Here is a 16,802-nt window from a genome sequence, read left to right as displayed (position 1 = left end):
TTAATATATAGGAAAACAGAATTAGAATTTACAAAATTGGCAGAATTTCAAGAGAGGACCAAATCTAACGACATTGAATTTGACAGTGGTTAACATAAAATCATATATGTAGGTTCAAAAATCAAATATGTAAGTAAAGAATGGGGAGATAGCATGGTTCACTAGAAAGACAAGAAGATAAGGAGTCCTACAACCTGAGTTAGAATGCTGTTCTTCCCTTTTCATACTTGTGTAGACTTTGGCATGTCAATTGACCTTAGGCATTTGCTGGAGCCACCTGGCTAGAGCCAATTAATGTTAAAATTTCAGTGTGAGTATTTATACCTCAGAAATCAACACATGCTACAAATTAGGAATGAATTTATTATTTTGTTGGTTATCTAGACTCAAAGCGATTAAGTTTTAAGATATGTAGTGCACAAATCCAGAAATACTATTGTTGAATATTTACCAGCACACCTCTGAAATTTTAGTTTCCTCAATCAAAAACTTGACTTGACATGATTTTTAGGTTTCATTAAGTAGCTCTAAACCTATAATTGTTGATCCTATGGCATTACTAGATAGCAGTTCTTATGAAAAAGACCACACCCCTATATGAAGCTAATGCCTTTATAGACTGCGTTAATAGAAGTACAGTGTTTAAAATATTGTCCATGACAGTCTCACTACATTTTGACTAATAAGAATACTGTTTGGTTCTCTGTACATTTCAAGAATAAAATTGATCAACAGGACCATGTCTAAAGGAAGGTAATCAGGATGTTTGAATGAACTTAACATATTTGACACAGAAAAGATACAAATTGTGGGGAGGGGACAGGGAGAAAACATAGTTTTCTTCAAATATTTAAAGGGTCCTATTGTAAAAAAGGAAATTCTCTGTGTTGCCATAGAGAACCATAAACCAACTTACTCATTTCACATGAGAGGAAACTCATGCCCAGAGATGTTAAATGAATTCCACTATGTGTCTGAGGTATTAAGTTGCAGCACTGGGATTTGAATTCAGGTCCTCAGAGACTCCAAGCTCAAAGATCTTTAGACTACACTGTACTTCAGAAAGCAACATTCTTGGATGGGACTTGCAGGGCAACAACTTTCATCTCACTATAAGAAAGGATTTCTTTGTTGTGAGCTTTCAAAAAATGGAATAGGTTGACATATTATAATAATGAGCTCCCCATCATTGGAAGCATTTGAATGTTTGTGAAATTGAATTGAGTCAAATTCTGAAGGACTGTCTCCAAGACACATTGGAATAGAAAGCAGACTAGATAATACTAAGGTCCCTTGCAACTCCAAGATTCTAATATTCTAAATCACTTTCCCTGTTCTTGATTATGAAGTCATAATCATACACTTTGGAATGATAAATATGAAGAGCTCATGAAAGTGTGTTCTGCCGAATCTGAAAACACTTAACTTGTGAAAGGAAATTCTGGCTGGCACTGAAAATGCTGCCACTGTCCTCAAATGAATGACAGTTGCATCTGTCATGTTATCAATACTTCAACAAGAGAATAAATCAGGTTAGTATTTGAATTCACCATTGAGAATTATTTGCCCATTCTAATACATCGTTTTGAGGAATTCCCTCAGGTTGAATGCATATAGATAGTCTCTTTGGAGAGCAAAGCATAACTGTGAGCATTTTTATGACCCCTTAATGTCCTTCAAAGGTCATTTGACACTCGCCTTTGCCAAATGTAAATTTACCTTAAATCAGTTCTGTAGCATGGGAATAGTTACACCTCTCAGAGAGAAGTAAAGCAAAATAGAAACAAAACAAAACACCACCACCAACAACAACAAGCACTCAGGGCTTTAGCTAGGTGCTAAGTTGGGAAACTCAAGCATGTCTGTTTTTCAAATGTTTACCTTAAGTGGTTCTCAAGTCATTGCGTTTGAGGAAGCTTGTGTCAGAATGTTTATGTTGTACCCAATGGGTTGGTCATGAAACTGACCTAAAGCATGAGCTAATCTTGCATGTATATGCTTGTCATGCCCACCTGCATCTAGAGATGTATGTGCGTTCAGAAACTGTATTTGAGAGTACGAGGTAGAGTAAGGTAGTTGTTCAAATTCCGAAAGAGAATTAGGCTGAGATCACTACAATTGCCTCTACCTACTATTTTGTTTCCCTAGCTCCCTTCCTACCCCCTCCCCTCTCCGCAAGGGAGGATGCTGGAGGCTGGAGGGCTGAGGACTCGGTGCTGGAATGGTCTCCTTCAGTCTTGGCTGTGCTTGCGTTCTGCTCCTCTTAGTGTCACTGCTGCAGCCTTGAATGCTGGCTTCTTGTTCCCTCTGCTGCTTCCGTGCTCCGGCGCAAACCCGTCTGGAAAACCAACACAGCAGAGGCAGAGGAGGGTGGCGGGAGGAGAAGTTCCCCAGGCAAAGTCTCGGAGTGGCATTGGCTCTGGAAGTTTTCACGTCATTTGCTTCCTTTCGCCTCCCTCTCCCTTCCCCTCCCTCAGCCTCTCCCCCCTCCGCGAACCCGGAGCTCCCATGGAGCAGGTAGAGAAGAGGAAACCGAGCTTGCAGCACTGAGAACCCCTGGACCTGGAGCCCGTGATGTCTGGCCCCAACCTGGAGGCTTTCCCGCCTTGTCGGAACTGGTCATCTTGTCCGGAGCTCAACAGGACTCGGGAGCCTTTGGGAAATCTCTCGCTCTATGACGATGAGGAATTGCTGCGCTACGTGTGGAGAGAATACTTACACCCCAAAGAATATGAATGGGTTCTGATCGCTGGCTATATCATCGTATTCATCGTGGCGCTCATTGGCAATGTCCTGGGTGAGTGTCCCCCTAGGGCAGCTCTCCAAAGCACTGTCACATTCCCTCTGCCAGAGGTTAGGCAAGGTCCCCTTACCCCCATTGTGCTCCTTTGGGTAATAGACACAAAGGGGTCTGAGTGTTAATGCCTTTGGTCAGTGCAGGTTTTCTCCAGTTTAGTGAAAAAAAGTTTCCTGTTTAACTAACCAGGGAGCATTGCACTGAAATCTTGCCTTTAACTTGCTGTGCATGGGCAAATCAATAAACCCCTCCCCTAACACACCCCATCCCTCCTTCATCCCTCACCCTTTCCCACCTCATTGCCCTCTACCCAGTATGAAACCTTCTGGGGGTGGAAGGAGAAGTGACTCAGTGGCTAAGGGTTTGGACCCTGTTTATTGAAGGAAATTAGGCTTTCTATTATTATTGAAGCTAGGTGCTTCTCCAGTTAGGTTGAGTACCAAAGCTGTGTGCTACTTGCAGTCCAGACCTGCCCTCTTAAGGAAAGGGCTCATTTGGGCTGCTAAAGTCATTACGCGATTCCAGAGGCAGATTGCCCTTTTCTAGGTCTTAGCAGCAGCTGCCTAGATGCACTAATGTGTGTGGGGGGGGGGGTAAGGGCATATTAGGGAGTGTCTCCTTCAAGGACTGAACCAGAGAAGAATACAACAGTGCATAGTTAGTGAAGAAGAGAAGGGAAAGGAGCAGCATCTGAGAAAAAAAGTCTCAACCCTGGGGAGATTTATCAGCTATCTAGATTTTATATTGTTCTGGCTTTATGTTAGTTAGGAGCCAGAAAGGACAGACCCTGGTGCTTGGAAAGGAGGCAACCAGCAAAATATTAATTTCCTTTCCTTTTCTCATGTTCTGGTGCAGGTGGGAATGAGGGGTGGAAGGTAGAGTGTGTTTGTGATCTGTGGGAACCCACAATGCCCTTCTATTCAAAGAGGAAAACCTTTGGACTGTAGGTGAGATTTGGGTGGGGGTGGGAATAAGAAAAAATGAGACTAGAGATAAACTCACAGGGAGGGATATTCAATGGGATGTTTTTTCAAATGTCCAGGACAGGTGGGTGGAGAAGTCTTAAATAGAAAGAAATCAAGAGAAGGGGTGATTTAAATACAGATTCCTCTGAATTGATATAAGGAAACAGAGGGAATACACAGCGGCAGGCAGGCTAGACTGAACAGTTAGGTGTGTTGGAAGCCAAAAGCTAGGAGTGACCGGAGATTGAGAAGAACAGTAAACTATCAGCAAGTTTTCAATACTAATCTAATGTTACTCTCTGTCCCCCAAATGGACAACTTTAGGTTGTTCAGCATTCATGGGCAAAGGTAGGTGATAGACAAGTACTCTAGAAAGAACAAGCAGGTTTATTATTTTATGAGACATATCAAAATACCTATGGGTACATGGGTATGCCCTTAGTATACCTTCAAGCTACAGAGTTTCCTTTTTTAGTGTATGCATGAATGCATACACTCACACATACATACCTATATATATATATATATATATATATATATATATATATACATACCTATATATATATATATATATATATATGTATATAGGTATGTATGTATAGCATATTATATATATACTCATACATATTTTAGGATACATACATACATATACATACATACATACATACATACATACACACATGCACACACACACACACACACACACACACACACACACACATACAAACACATAAAAGATCTATCCAGCCAGTATGGAATTAATTGCAGTACTGATGGAGAGGGGCATTATCATAGTTCTGACAATATAACTGAACTGATGTTTGACCTGCTCCCCATCTTCCTTTCATTCATTTTCAGAATTACATTTTAGGTATAGCGCCACTTGATCATTGCATGATGATAACACATCATAAAAGTAAAGAGTTTATGGAGATTCCCTCTGTCTCTCAAGCTCTGCAATCTTTCTGATGTGGTAATGAGTTCCCAGGATTCCCCTATATCCCTGTGCAGCTATTGTCAATGAATGGCCTTCACTGAATATCTGGACTATCTTCTCACTAATGCAACTTAATTATTGAGGAATATGGATGATATGCACTGAGAATTTACTATTTTAAGGATGAAAATAAAAATGAAAAGGTATTTTGATATTACTTAGCCAACTCCTTCCCTTGTTTTTATGTTTAACAGTTATGTGGAAACTGATTTTCTACCTCATTTCTCCCTTACATCACCCTCCCTCTTTGACTCCCCTCAAAGCTTTGGGGGTAAAGTGAAATATTTATTTCTTACCACCTTGTGGTATGTTTTTATGCCTGGGAAAGTTTTGATTTCAAGGCTTAGGAAATACATACTACAGTAATTCTGTTTTAAATATCTGGGGGAATAGAGAGCACTGTCCACAAAAATAGGTGCTGAAAAGACGAGGTCAACTATGTACAAAGAAAGGAAGAAAGAAAAGGAAGGAAGGAAGGAAGGAAGGAAGGAAGGAAGGAAGGAAGGAAGGAAGGAAGGAAGGAAGGAAGGAAGGAAGGAAGGAGGGAGGGAGAAAAAGAGTAAAAAAAGAAAAATTACCTCGAGTTACTTCACCCTCAAGATATTTGGAGTCATTTTCCTTTTGAATGAAAAGTACAGAAATCCTCTCTAGCTAATCTGAAACCTCTTCTTTACTCAGCTGTTCCCTGAAAGTTGATGGGGTTTAGGTTTGACATTTAAACAAATGAGCAGTGTCATTACTCACCAGCAACTTCCTACTCTTTGATGTCACTGTCAAATTTGCAAAACAGATTAGATAGAGAATTGCCTCTTTTTTGCCTCTGGTGTAAGTAATTTTATGAAGAGAGTGACAGGACAAGAAAGCACATCACTCACACAATATAAAGAGACAACATTAGATATGAAGGTGAAATATCACAGTATAGTAGGAAGATTTAATCAACCTCTTTTCAGGTTCCATTCACTGTTTCTTTTTCAAATGACTAGCCTTGAAAATTTTAGCCTTGTTGAACTCACTAATTTAATGCTATCTTCTAGAAAACATTGCCTTCACAACATTCTACTGGAAAAGCAGCGTATCAGGATCCAGCCTTTGCATATTAGTGAAACAGATGAATTGTGTCATTGGCCTCTTCATTTCACAGAGGCCCCCAATTTCTGCTTCTCAGAAGCTCAGTGCCTTTATGATTTCTCTTCTTTTTCCACTATCTGCTATATCCAACTTTTATCAGGAAACAGAAAATCAAATCAATCCATTCTCATGAAGGTGTAAATGACTAATAAGGCTAAATGTGTTACCTTTTTCAGGCAGAGGGGAAAAATGCAACTCTAACTGTGGAGTTTCAGCCAGTAAGGAGTTGGCCATAGGGCTAGGTAGATAGATAGATTGGTCTTTTTTTTCAATGAAGAACCTTCTGAGTGTCCTATACTTTTACAAAATAAATTACCACCTCTTCTACTAGCTCAGAAGGCAACCTTTAAGTGTAACTGTAGAAGCAGAATCATACATTTATTCATTCTACAAATATTTATTAAGCAATCACCACATGAACAAATACTGTGTTAGGCACTGGGCGAGGGGGGGGACAAAAATGTCAGATATAGTCTTTGTCAAGGTGGCATAATGGTAAGAGTATTGGACTTAGGTTCAAGAAGGTCTGGGTCTGAATACCCCTCTCTGATATTTGTTAGTTTTGTTACTACAGGAAAGTTAATTGACCTCCCTGAGTCTTAGTTTCCTCTTCTGTAAAATATGGATAATAATGATGTTCAACTGAGATAAACTTTGAAAACCTTAAGGCACTAAATGTGAGCTCTTAATCATTTGTCCTTATACTCAAAATGAGGAGAATTAGGAGATCTGGATTCTCATCTTCGCTTAGTGAGTGACCTTGAGCAATAATGTCAGCGCTACTAAAGATTTAAAATTTCACCAGTCTAAATTATCCCAGCATGAGATTACAGATTCTACATGCCTCAGTAGATGATCTTCGAGTCAATCAAGAAATCTATTGTTAAACAAGCATTTATAAAGCCCCTAATATATATCTGACACTAAGAATCCAATGACACCAATGAAACTGTCCCTGCCTAAGGAGTGTGCACTTGGCTAAAGAAAGCAACCCATTCTTAGATAATTACAAGTACACACGAAGAAAAAAATATGCACACACATATATGCATACATATGAAATAAATGCAATTAAAATTTTATGGCAGAGGGTCCTAGCAATTGGGAGATATCAGAAAAGGCTTCATATAAAAGATGTTTGAGCTAAGTTGTCAAGGAAACAATGGATTCTAAGAAGTAGGGATAAGCTTTTACTTCATTCTAAACAAAGGAAACATCAGTAGGAAGGTATAAAAGCAGGAGATGAAGTGACATGTATGATAGGAGATATAACAGCAAAAAATTACATGTTAGCTGGACTGTACAGTGAGCTTTTAGGGACAAAAATAGTCATCATCTGGTTCCAAATCTTTTGATGATGGTGGATAATACCTTACATTTATGTAGTGCTTTATGATTTTTAAATCACTTTCCTCAACACAACCCTGTGTGGATAGTGGTGGAAATATTGTTAATATTTTGTTTTGTTTTGTTCTATTTTTAGATTAGTAAACTGAGTTTAAAAAGGTTAGGTTGCTTGCCCAAGGTCAAATACATAACCAAAAAATTACAAAACAAGAATGTGAACGGATGTCTTCTGTCTCCAAGTACAGGATTTCTCCATCTGTAATATCAGGGCAATATTTTAGGATCCTTAGATTTTGAGCTTTAATGAAACTTAGAGACCATCTAGTTTTGACCCTCCCCTACTTTATAAGGACAGCATAAAAAGAAATAGAAATGTGAAATTAGCTTAAGCTAGTCAGAGTTAATACATAATGCAGACAGACATCTAAGAATCTTGTATTATATCAAGTGAAAAAGTTGTATAGCTTTAAAACTGTTAGTGCTAATATCATGTATACAGTTCTTTGGCTTATAAATGCTAATATGGTTTGCTAACCGAAGATTTATTTAAGCAGAGCTTTGATGGATTTCCAGACATTTCTTTCAACATATTTTCCTATAAATTTTGGTTCATTATCATTATTCGATGTCTTTGAATTGATATATTGTCTAGAATGTTTTCATAATGTGATATGTCAAGTGCATATATTTTAGTACACATAATAACATTTTTGTATATTCTTTCCATGCATATCTTTGTATCTCAATCTATTCAGCTACAATCAGCACCCAAAATGCAAACACTATTTTTCCCAGAAGCCAATGACAGCAGCATGGGTCATTCATTCATGAATCCCCATTCATTCACTGATTCATTCATTTCATATCATAGGATCATACGATTTGGAGAAAGAAATTATTTGGTGTAAGTCTGTCATTTTATAGATGAGGGAACTGTATTCCATAGACATAAAATAACTTGTGCAAGGTCACTTATGTAGCAATTCAAATTCATTCATTCAGCAAATAGTATTGAAAAGATGTTAGGAAGATAACACTGTAAAAGGTGTTGTTGGGGAAATGAACATAATGTAGTTCCTATCCAAAATACTGGGAAGTCAGGAATGTACAGAAATATTAAATTACCATACAAAGGCAAAAATATTTAGTTTTAAAAATGCAATTGTAAATAGCTAAGTACCATGAGAAGTGCGCAGATTATAAATGTTTTGAGTTCAAAGGAAGGAAGATTCCTTGTGGAAAGGAGAGACCAGAGAGCCTTTTATGGAAGAGGTGGAATTTGATGCTATATAACATATATATATGCATATATATATATGCATATATATATGTGCATATACATACATATATATATGTATATGCATATATATGTGCATATACATACACACATATGCGTATGTACATATAACATAATCTATATACTTTACATGCACATATACACATACCTATGAATATATTTATTATTGTTTAGTCATTTCAGTCATGTTTTAACTGTTTGTGACCCCATTTGGGGTTTTCTTGGCAAAGATACTAGAATAGTTTGCCTTTTCCTTCTTCTGCTCATTTTACAGATGAGAAACTGAGGCAAACAAGGTTAAGGGACTTGTTCAGGGTCACACAGCTCGTAACTGTCTGAGGCCAGATTTGAAATCAGAAATATGAGTCTTCTGACTTTAGGGTAAGACACTCTATCCACTGTGCCACCTACTTGCTGTGTGTGTGTGTGTGTGTTGTGTGTGTGTGTGTGTGTAAGGATGTGGTTAGGCAAATAGGAAGATAGAATGAATACTCCATTTGGGGTATCATGTGAACAAAAACTTGTGTTTTGGGAGTATGCATTGCATTTTCCTGGGAGTGGAACAGTCTGGGTGGAGCAGTGGGCTAGTAGATGAGACTGGAACTATAGACTATACTGTGAGATATACGGCCTTGAATGCCAAAAAAAGTACTAGTTTGGATTTTATTTTTATATTCAATAGAAAGCCATTTCACTTTTCAGTAGGGGAGTGATATGATGAAAGATGAATTTTAGGGAGTTGTATTCATAAATGATAGAATGGAAAATGAGGGAGTAGCTAGGTGGTGCAGTGGATAGAGCACTGGCCCTGGTTTCAAGAGGACCAGAGTTCAAATCCGGCCCCCGATACATAACACTTTCTAGCTGTGTGACCATGGGCAAGTTACTTAACCCCATTGCCTGACCAAAAAAAAAAAAAGAATGGAAAGAGGGAGGAATTTGGAAGTAGAGAGATCATTGAACCAAGAAGCTTAGATGTAATCTTAAAGGTCATCTAGTTCACTCCCAACCTAAAGTTCAAATTGCCTAATACATCCAAAAATGATGATAAACCTTTTGATTGAAAACCTGATATAACAGAACCTCTCTTCCTCTCAATATAAAATGTATAGTTTGGGGGAATTATAATTATCAGCAATCCCTTCTTTATACTGAGTTGTTCTATCTCTGCAACTTTTACACTATTCTTTGTTATTTCCTGTGGAGTTACATAGTCCCACACAATAATTCTCCCACTATTTCAAGAGACAGTTGTTTCAGTTTTATACAGGAAAAAAATTCAGTATTTTCAATCAATTCATGACGTGGAAGACCAAATTTAGAGATGAACTTTTCAGGTTATCTAACCCAACCTCTTCTTTTTACAGATAAGAAAATGAGCCTCTAGAGAAGTTAAGTGATTCATCCAAGTCCATATCACTAGGAAGTAGAAAAGGTGGCATTTAACCCCAGGTCTTCTGATGCTATATGCAGTGTTTTTTTCCACTTCTTTACCAGATTGATTTTGTTCATGATCTTTGTTGCCTTCTTCAGTAGGTATAGGCTCCAACTTGTCAATGTTCCTTCTAAGGGCTTGTGCTCAGAATTGAATCTCTAATCCAACTATCACTTGACCTTTACCTCCCTCAGTCTGGATATAACATGTTTTTTAAGGCAGTCTAAGATTGTTGCTACTAAACCGAAGAGTTTAATCAACAGATTGGCCATGGGATGATGGGTTTTTATTCCACAGCAACTGTGAAGGCCATCTACTAAGTGACCAAGTGGTTGCAATCTGTGTCAATGGAGGGGGTACATACATCAACATAATTACAAATTTTTGGGTTATTGAAATATAGTATTATGTTATCTTTTGACTTGTCACATTACATTGTTAATTCATCTTGAACTAGTCCTCTATATCACCCAGCCCTACCCCCAGTTGTGAGTTGTATGAACCTCTATCTAGCTTTTTTGTTTGTATTCTTAATTTTTGAAACTAAATGTATGATTTTACATTAAATCTATGCAAATTTCATGTACTAATTTTTTTAGTATGCCAAAACATCTTTATGATTTGGCAATCCAATATATCTTCTAGCTATATCACTGTAAATTTTGATGAATATGCCAATATGCTTTCTTACAAATCATCAATAAAAATATTGAAGAATTAGGTTAAAGTCAGAGCCCTAAGGCACTCCACTAGAGACCTTTTCCCAAATTGTAATCTTTGGATCCAGCCATGTAATTAGTGTTGAATTAATCTAATTCTATTATGAATGAATGCACATTAAATATTTGTTAAAAATAAAGATGTAACACATGTATGTCATTTCTTTGATCTAGCTGTTTAGAACAAAATTCTAATAAAAATGAGATTAATTTAGCATGTGTTAAGTTAACAAATCCATACAAGCATTTCTGAACCCAAGTGTAACACTTTACTTTATCCTTATTGAATTTAAATTAATTAGATCCAATCTTATGCTCTAATGTGTCACAACATCTTTTTAAAATTTTGCCCCACTCATCAAGGTTGTTAGCTATCCCACAAAATTTTATGGCTACACATTTGATAATCATGCCACTTATGCTTTCTTTTAGGCAATGGGGGTTAAGTGACTTGCCCAGGGTCACACACCTGGTAAGTGTCAAGTGTTTGGTCTGAGGCCGGATTTGAACTCAGGTTCTCCTGATTTTAGGGCTGATGCGCTATCCACTGTAATGTATGAACATTTTAATTAGCCCAGGGACAAAGACGGTCCCTGGGAAGCTCTATTAGACACATGCCAGATTGATACTGCACCATTAAGGAATACATATTGAATATGATCCTTCAAACAGTACTAACACCACATGACTGCATCTTGCCCATAAGAGCAGAATGATATGATTAATGAAAGTTTTAGACCAAGCCAAACTTTAGAAAGTTTCATTGCTTTCTATCAATTTATCTATGCTGACTCTTTGCAATCACCACTTCCTTTTCTAGATGTTCAATGAACTGTTGTTTAGCAATCCAATCTAGAATTTTCCCAGGAATTGGAGTCAAGATTAGTGGCCTATAGTTTATAAAATATTCTCTTCTCTATTTTTGAAAATCAAGAAGTTTTCCCTCCACTAGTCCTGAATGAGGTTTAAATATGACTGACAGTCACTTAGAAATCACATAGGTCAGTTCTTTCAAACCAAAGCTATATACATTTTTTTCTGCACCAGTTCACTTCAATAATAACAAATAGGCTTAGCACAGTGTCTAGCACATAGTAGGTCCTTAATAAAGTATATTGATTGAGTGATTCTTACTATCTACTTACTTATCTTGGGCAGCTACCATTTTCCCCCTGTGATTTCAAGGGCAAAAATTGTTCTCCATTTTGGAGAAAATAGAATCAAAAAAAAAATGGAATAGCTCTGCCTTTTCTGTGTTGTCAGTTATTTCCTCATCCACACAAAGCAGTGGAATTATTCCTTCTTTAATCTTTTTTTCCCCCCAATAGAACTCAAAGGGGGTAGAGAATCAAAAATTTTGTGTTATTGCCCTTAGTTTTCTTGGACAGCTTCAGCCTATTTTGAGCTTTGCAACTACTGGCATTACTTTTAGACTGACAGTAACATTAACTTGTATTTATCCTCTTATCTCCTCTTTCTTCCAGCTTCTGCATTTTTTTTATTTAAGTGAGTTGGTGATTTTCCTATTCTAGCTCTCTTTAGACCACTTCTATTTTTCCACCTCATTAGTATGGTTTACTTTTGTGGCTTCAGATTTTCATTCTTGAGAGTTCTTCTCTCAGTTAGGATTTCCCCTGTAGGATTATAGACTTTGGAGATTCTTCCTACTCTTCTTCAGAACCTTGTGAATCTGAATTTCAAAATCTCAGGATGTATTTTAGGCTGTATCTAGCCTTTCAGTTCTTTCTCGATTATAAGCTGCAGGAAGGGATGGTTACTTCTTCCCAAGATTTCCACATGTTGCAATCTGTCAACCACTTATTCCTTACTAGTGATAATCACATCCTGGATAAAATTTCTATTCACTGGTTCTTCCATCTTTATTAGGATGAATACTTGATAAGGCAATTCAGAAGTGTATTAGATATTTTTCTTCAAGTAGAGAGAATCTTCCACTGGTTTTCTGGACAACTGAATTTTTTCCATTATTACAACATCATACCTCTGTGTCAAGTTTGTGAATTGTTTCCCCAAACTTTTTATCAGTTTTCTCCATCTGTTCATGTGTTCTGTAATATCTTCTGATGACAATTCTATTTTCCCCCCACTCAGCTTCATTCCAATGTTCTTTGTCATATTTCCCTTCTGTGGTTCCTGGATTTCATGATGGGAGCATTCTTACTATAATGTAGCATATTATTCACAACAGCGTTTTATATATCGTGCTCTGTGTGAATAAGGTATACTCAGGCAGAGCTACATTCTAGTTTTTGATTCATCCCACCAAGTCTTGGTAAGAACTATGAGGGCTATTTCTGAATTTTGTTTCTGTGAGTTTCTGGACATCTGAACTGATATTCTTTTTCTATCATTATAGCTACTTTTTTCTTCCCCCCCCCTTTATTTTCAGTTTAAAACTCTGATAAAACTTAAATATGATGTGCAGATACATTCTTACCAGTTTTTGATAAGTGTACTCCACCTCTGGCCAGGAGTCTACCTGTCTTATATTTTAACCTTGATTTCAGAAATCCAGATATTATTTTTAGCCACAAACTTCTTATACAGATGCTTTACTTACCAATTTTTTTTTCCACTTCCACATCTCTTGTCTTTAAGAGGCAGCAGCGAGGAAACAATCTGTGCCCCTTTGGTCTTTAGTTTCTTGCCTCAAAATACATAATCTTTGCCAATACTTTCTAGGTATTTTCTGGCAGTAGAGCCCATGTGAATCAACAGAAATGGGAATTAGTCATCTGTTAAATCTATGAAGTTTTCCCATCATATCTTGGATATATGTCCTAGGAAGGCAAAAGCTTTAAAAAAAAAAAAAACAGATGCTATTACATTGGCCAAAAGCTTCCTTGGTATCACTGTGCAAGGATTCATCAATAATTATTCTCTTCTTCTGGTGAGAAAGATATCTTTACCAACATACTTCTTCAGTCCTTCTCTTAAGCTTAATTCTCTTACTTCAGAAAGATTTTTTTTTTTAAAGAAACTAGAAGGAAAAGAACTGGAGCACTTTTTTGTTTTTATAGCCTCCTGGATTTTCTGCCCAATTTTTCCTCCTCAACTTTCATGCCTAGCTTTCTTCACAATCCAATTCCCCATATGCATTTCCTTATCTATGTTATTGAGTTCAAGTCATTCTCTCTTCTCAACCTTCTTTTCCTATAATGTTCTGTCAGAGAAGCTGAAGGTGCAAAGCCTCAGCAAGACCTAGCTCCTCTGGTTCTATGTAGTCATTGCTTAAAGGACAAACAGATACTTTTCCCTCAGAATACCCAGGTTCCTCTAAGGACATCTCAAATTGATTTCAGGTCCAAGATTCCAGGTGTTCTTTCCTTCTCTTCTTCCTTTATGTACCTCTATTCCACCCTCCAAACTCTGATAAGCTACAGGTTTTACCTCTTGCCCTTCACATTTTGTATTTTTTTCAATGAACGACAGTTCCATATTTTAATGGAACATCTCATTGTCCCTGACAACTGTAATCCAAACAGTCACTCCTTCACTCCTATTACCCTCTCTTTTCAGAGGCATATTAACCGACAGGTGGAACATAGTAAATAATTAGCTGTGGAATAAATTTAGCCATCAAATACTCAGTGGATAAGTAGAAAGAACATGGAACTTGGAGGGCTGATCTTATATTTATTGAACTTGTGCTTGAATCCTGATTTTATTGCTTACTGCCTGTGTGAAGTTTGGCAAATAACGTAATCTCACTGGGTCTCATTTTCTCATCTGCAACATGAAGGAGTTTGATGAAATTATTACTAAGCATCCTTCTGCATTTAAATCTACTATTCTATGAAGTCACTGCAAGTTCTCAGGCTTGCTTTTTTTTTGAATGTAAGAATTTTTATATTATTATTTTAATTTTTTTAGTGTTCAATATTCACTTTTGTAAGATTTTGAGTTCCAATTTTCCTCCTCTCTTCACACTCACTCTCCAAGATGGCATACAATCTGATATAGGCTATACATGTACAATCACAGTAAGCATATTTCCACATTAGTCATGTTTTGAAAGAAGAATCGGAACAAAATGTAAAAACCACAAGAAAGGAAAAAAAAAGAAAATAGTATGCTACTATCTACATTCAGACTCCATAGGTCTTTCTCTGTATGTGGATAGCATTTTCCATCAAGAGTCATTTGGAATTGTCTTAAATCATTGTACTACTAAGAAGAGCTAAATCTATCAAAGTTGAGCATCGCATAATGTTGCTGTTACTGTGTACAGTGTTCTTCTGGTTCTACTCATATCACTCAGCATCAATTCATGGAAGTATTTCCAGGTTTTTCTGAAATGTGACTGCTTATCATTTCTTAGAGAATGATAGTATTCCATAACATTCATATACTACAACTTCTTCAGCCATTCTCCAATTGATGGGCATCCCCTAAATTTCCAATTCTTTGCAAAAACAACAAAAGAGGTCTTATAAATATTTTTGTACATGTGGGTCTTTTTCCCATTTTTATGATCTTCATGGTATACAGAACTAGTAGTGGCATTGTTGGATCAAAGGGTATGCACAGTGCTCTCCAGGATGGTTGGATCAACTCACAACTCCACAACAATGCATTAGTTTTCCAATTTTTCCATATCTTCTCCAACATTTATCATTTTCTTTTTTTTGTCATATTAGCCAATCTGATAGGTGTAATGTGATACTTCAGAGCTGTTTTAATTTACATTTCTCCAATCAATAGTGATTTAGACCATTTTTTCATATGACTGTAGAAGGCTTTCATTTCTTCGTCTGAAAACTGCCTGTTCATATCCTTTGACCATTTATCAATTGAGGAATGACTTATATTCTTATAAATTTGATTCAATTCTTTCTATATTTGTGAAATGAGGCCTTTATCAGAAACATTGGCTGGAAACATGGTTTCCCAGCTTTTTGCTTTCCTTCTAATCTTAGTTACATTGGTTTTACTTGTACAAAAATATTTTAATTTAATGCAATCAAAATTATCCATTTTACACTTCATAATGTTCACTATGTCTTGTTTGGTCACAAATTCTTCTGTTCTTCATAGGTCTGACCAATGCACTCTTCCTTACTCTCCAAATATGTTTGTGGTATCATCCTTTATGTCTAGCTCATGTACCCATTTTGATCTTATCTTGGTATGCGGTATGAGATGTTGATCCATCCCTACTTTCTGCTATACAGTTTTCCAGTTTTCCCAGCAGTTTTTGTCATATAATGAGTTCTTATCTCAGAAACTGGAGTCTGCGGGTTAATCAAGCAGTAGATTACTATAGTCATTGACTACTGTGTCTTGTGAAGTTAGTTTATTCCACCGATATACCGCTCTATTTCTTAGCCAGCACCAAATAGTTTTGATGATTTCTGCTTTATAATACAGTTTTAGATCCGGTGCAGGTACGCCACCTTCCCTTGCATTAATTTTCATTAGTAACCTTCCTAATCTTGACCTTTTGTTCTTCCAGATTAATTTTGTTTTTATTTTTTCTAGCTCTCTAAAATATGTTTTGGTAGTTTTATTGGTGGAGTACTGAATAAGTCAATTAATTTAAATAAAATTGTCATTTTTATTATGGCAGGCTTGGCCTTCCTATGAGCAATTGATATTTTTCCAGTTGTTTAGATCTGATTTTAATTATGTGAAAATTGTTTTGTAATTGTGTTCATATAGTTGCAGGGTTTGTCTTGGCAGGTAGACTCCCAAATATTGTATATTGTCTACAGTTACTTTAAATGGAATTTCTCTTTTTAGCTTTTGGTGTTGGGCCATGTTAGTAATATATAGAAATGCTGATTATTTATGTGGGTTTATTTTATATCTTGCAGCTTTGCTAAAGCTGTCAATTAATTCAAGCAGTTTTTCACTTGATTCTTAGGATTCTCTAAATATACTGTCTTATCAACTATAAAGCGTTGATCTTCATTGTCTGTTCTAATTCTTTGATTTCTGTTTCTTCTTTTATTTCTAAAGCTAACATTTCTAGTGTAATATTGAATAACAGTGGTGATAATCCACATTCTTCTTTTGCCCCTGATTTTATTGAAAATACTTCTAGCTTATCCCCATTATGTATAATACTTGCTGATGGATTTAGATACCTGC

At 36.6% G+C, this 16,802-nt stretch overlaps 1 protein-coding gene across 1 annotated transcript in view; it reads left to right on the top strand.

Annotated features, from left to right (window-relative positions):
• The first annotated feature begins 2,402 nt into the window (after positions 1-2,402).
• Positions 2,403-16,802, top strand: part of HCRTR2 (hypocretin receptor 2) — a 184,477-nt gene continuing 170,077 nt past the window's right edge. The window contains exon 1 of the mRNA XM_021000502.2: positions 2,403-2,797. Coding sequence (XP_020856161.2) covers positions 2,575-2,797 — 223 coding nt within the window. The 5' untranslated portion in view covers positions 2,403-2,574. The remainder of the gene's footprint in view (positions 2,798-16,802) is intronic.

This window comes from Phascolarctos cinereus, unplaced genomic scaffold (genome assembly GCF_003287225.1).
Source record: "Phascolarctos cinereus isolate Bilbo 61053 unplaced genomic scaffold, phaCin_HiC Scaffold_5;HRSCAF=322, whole genome shotgun sequence".
Classification (NCBI taxonomy): Eukaryota; Metazoa; Chordata; class Mammalia; order Diprotodontia; family Phascolarctidae; genus Phascolarctos; species Phascolarctos cinereus.
This window is presented reverse-complemented; position numbering and strand designations above follow the sequence as displayed.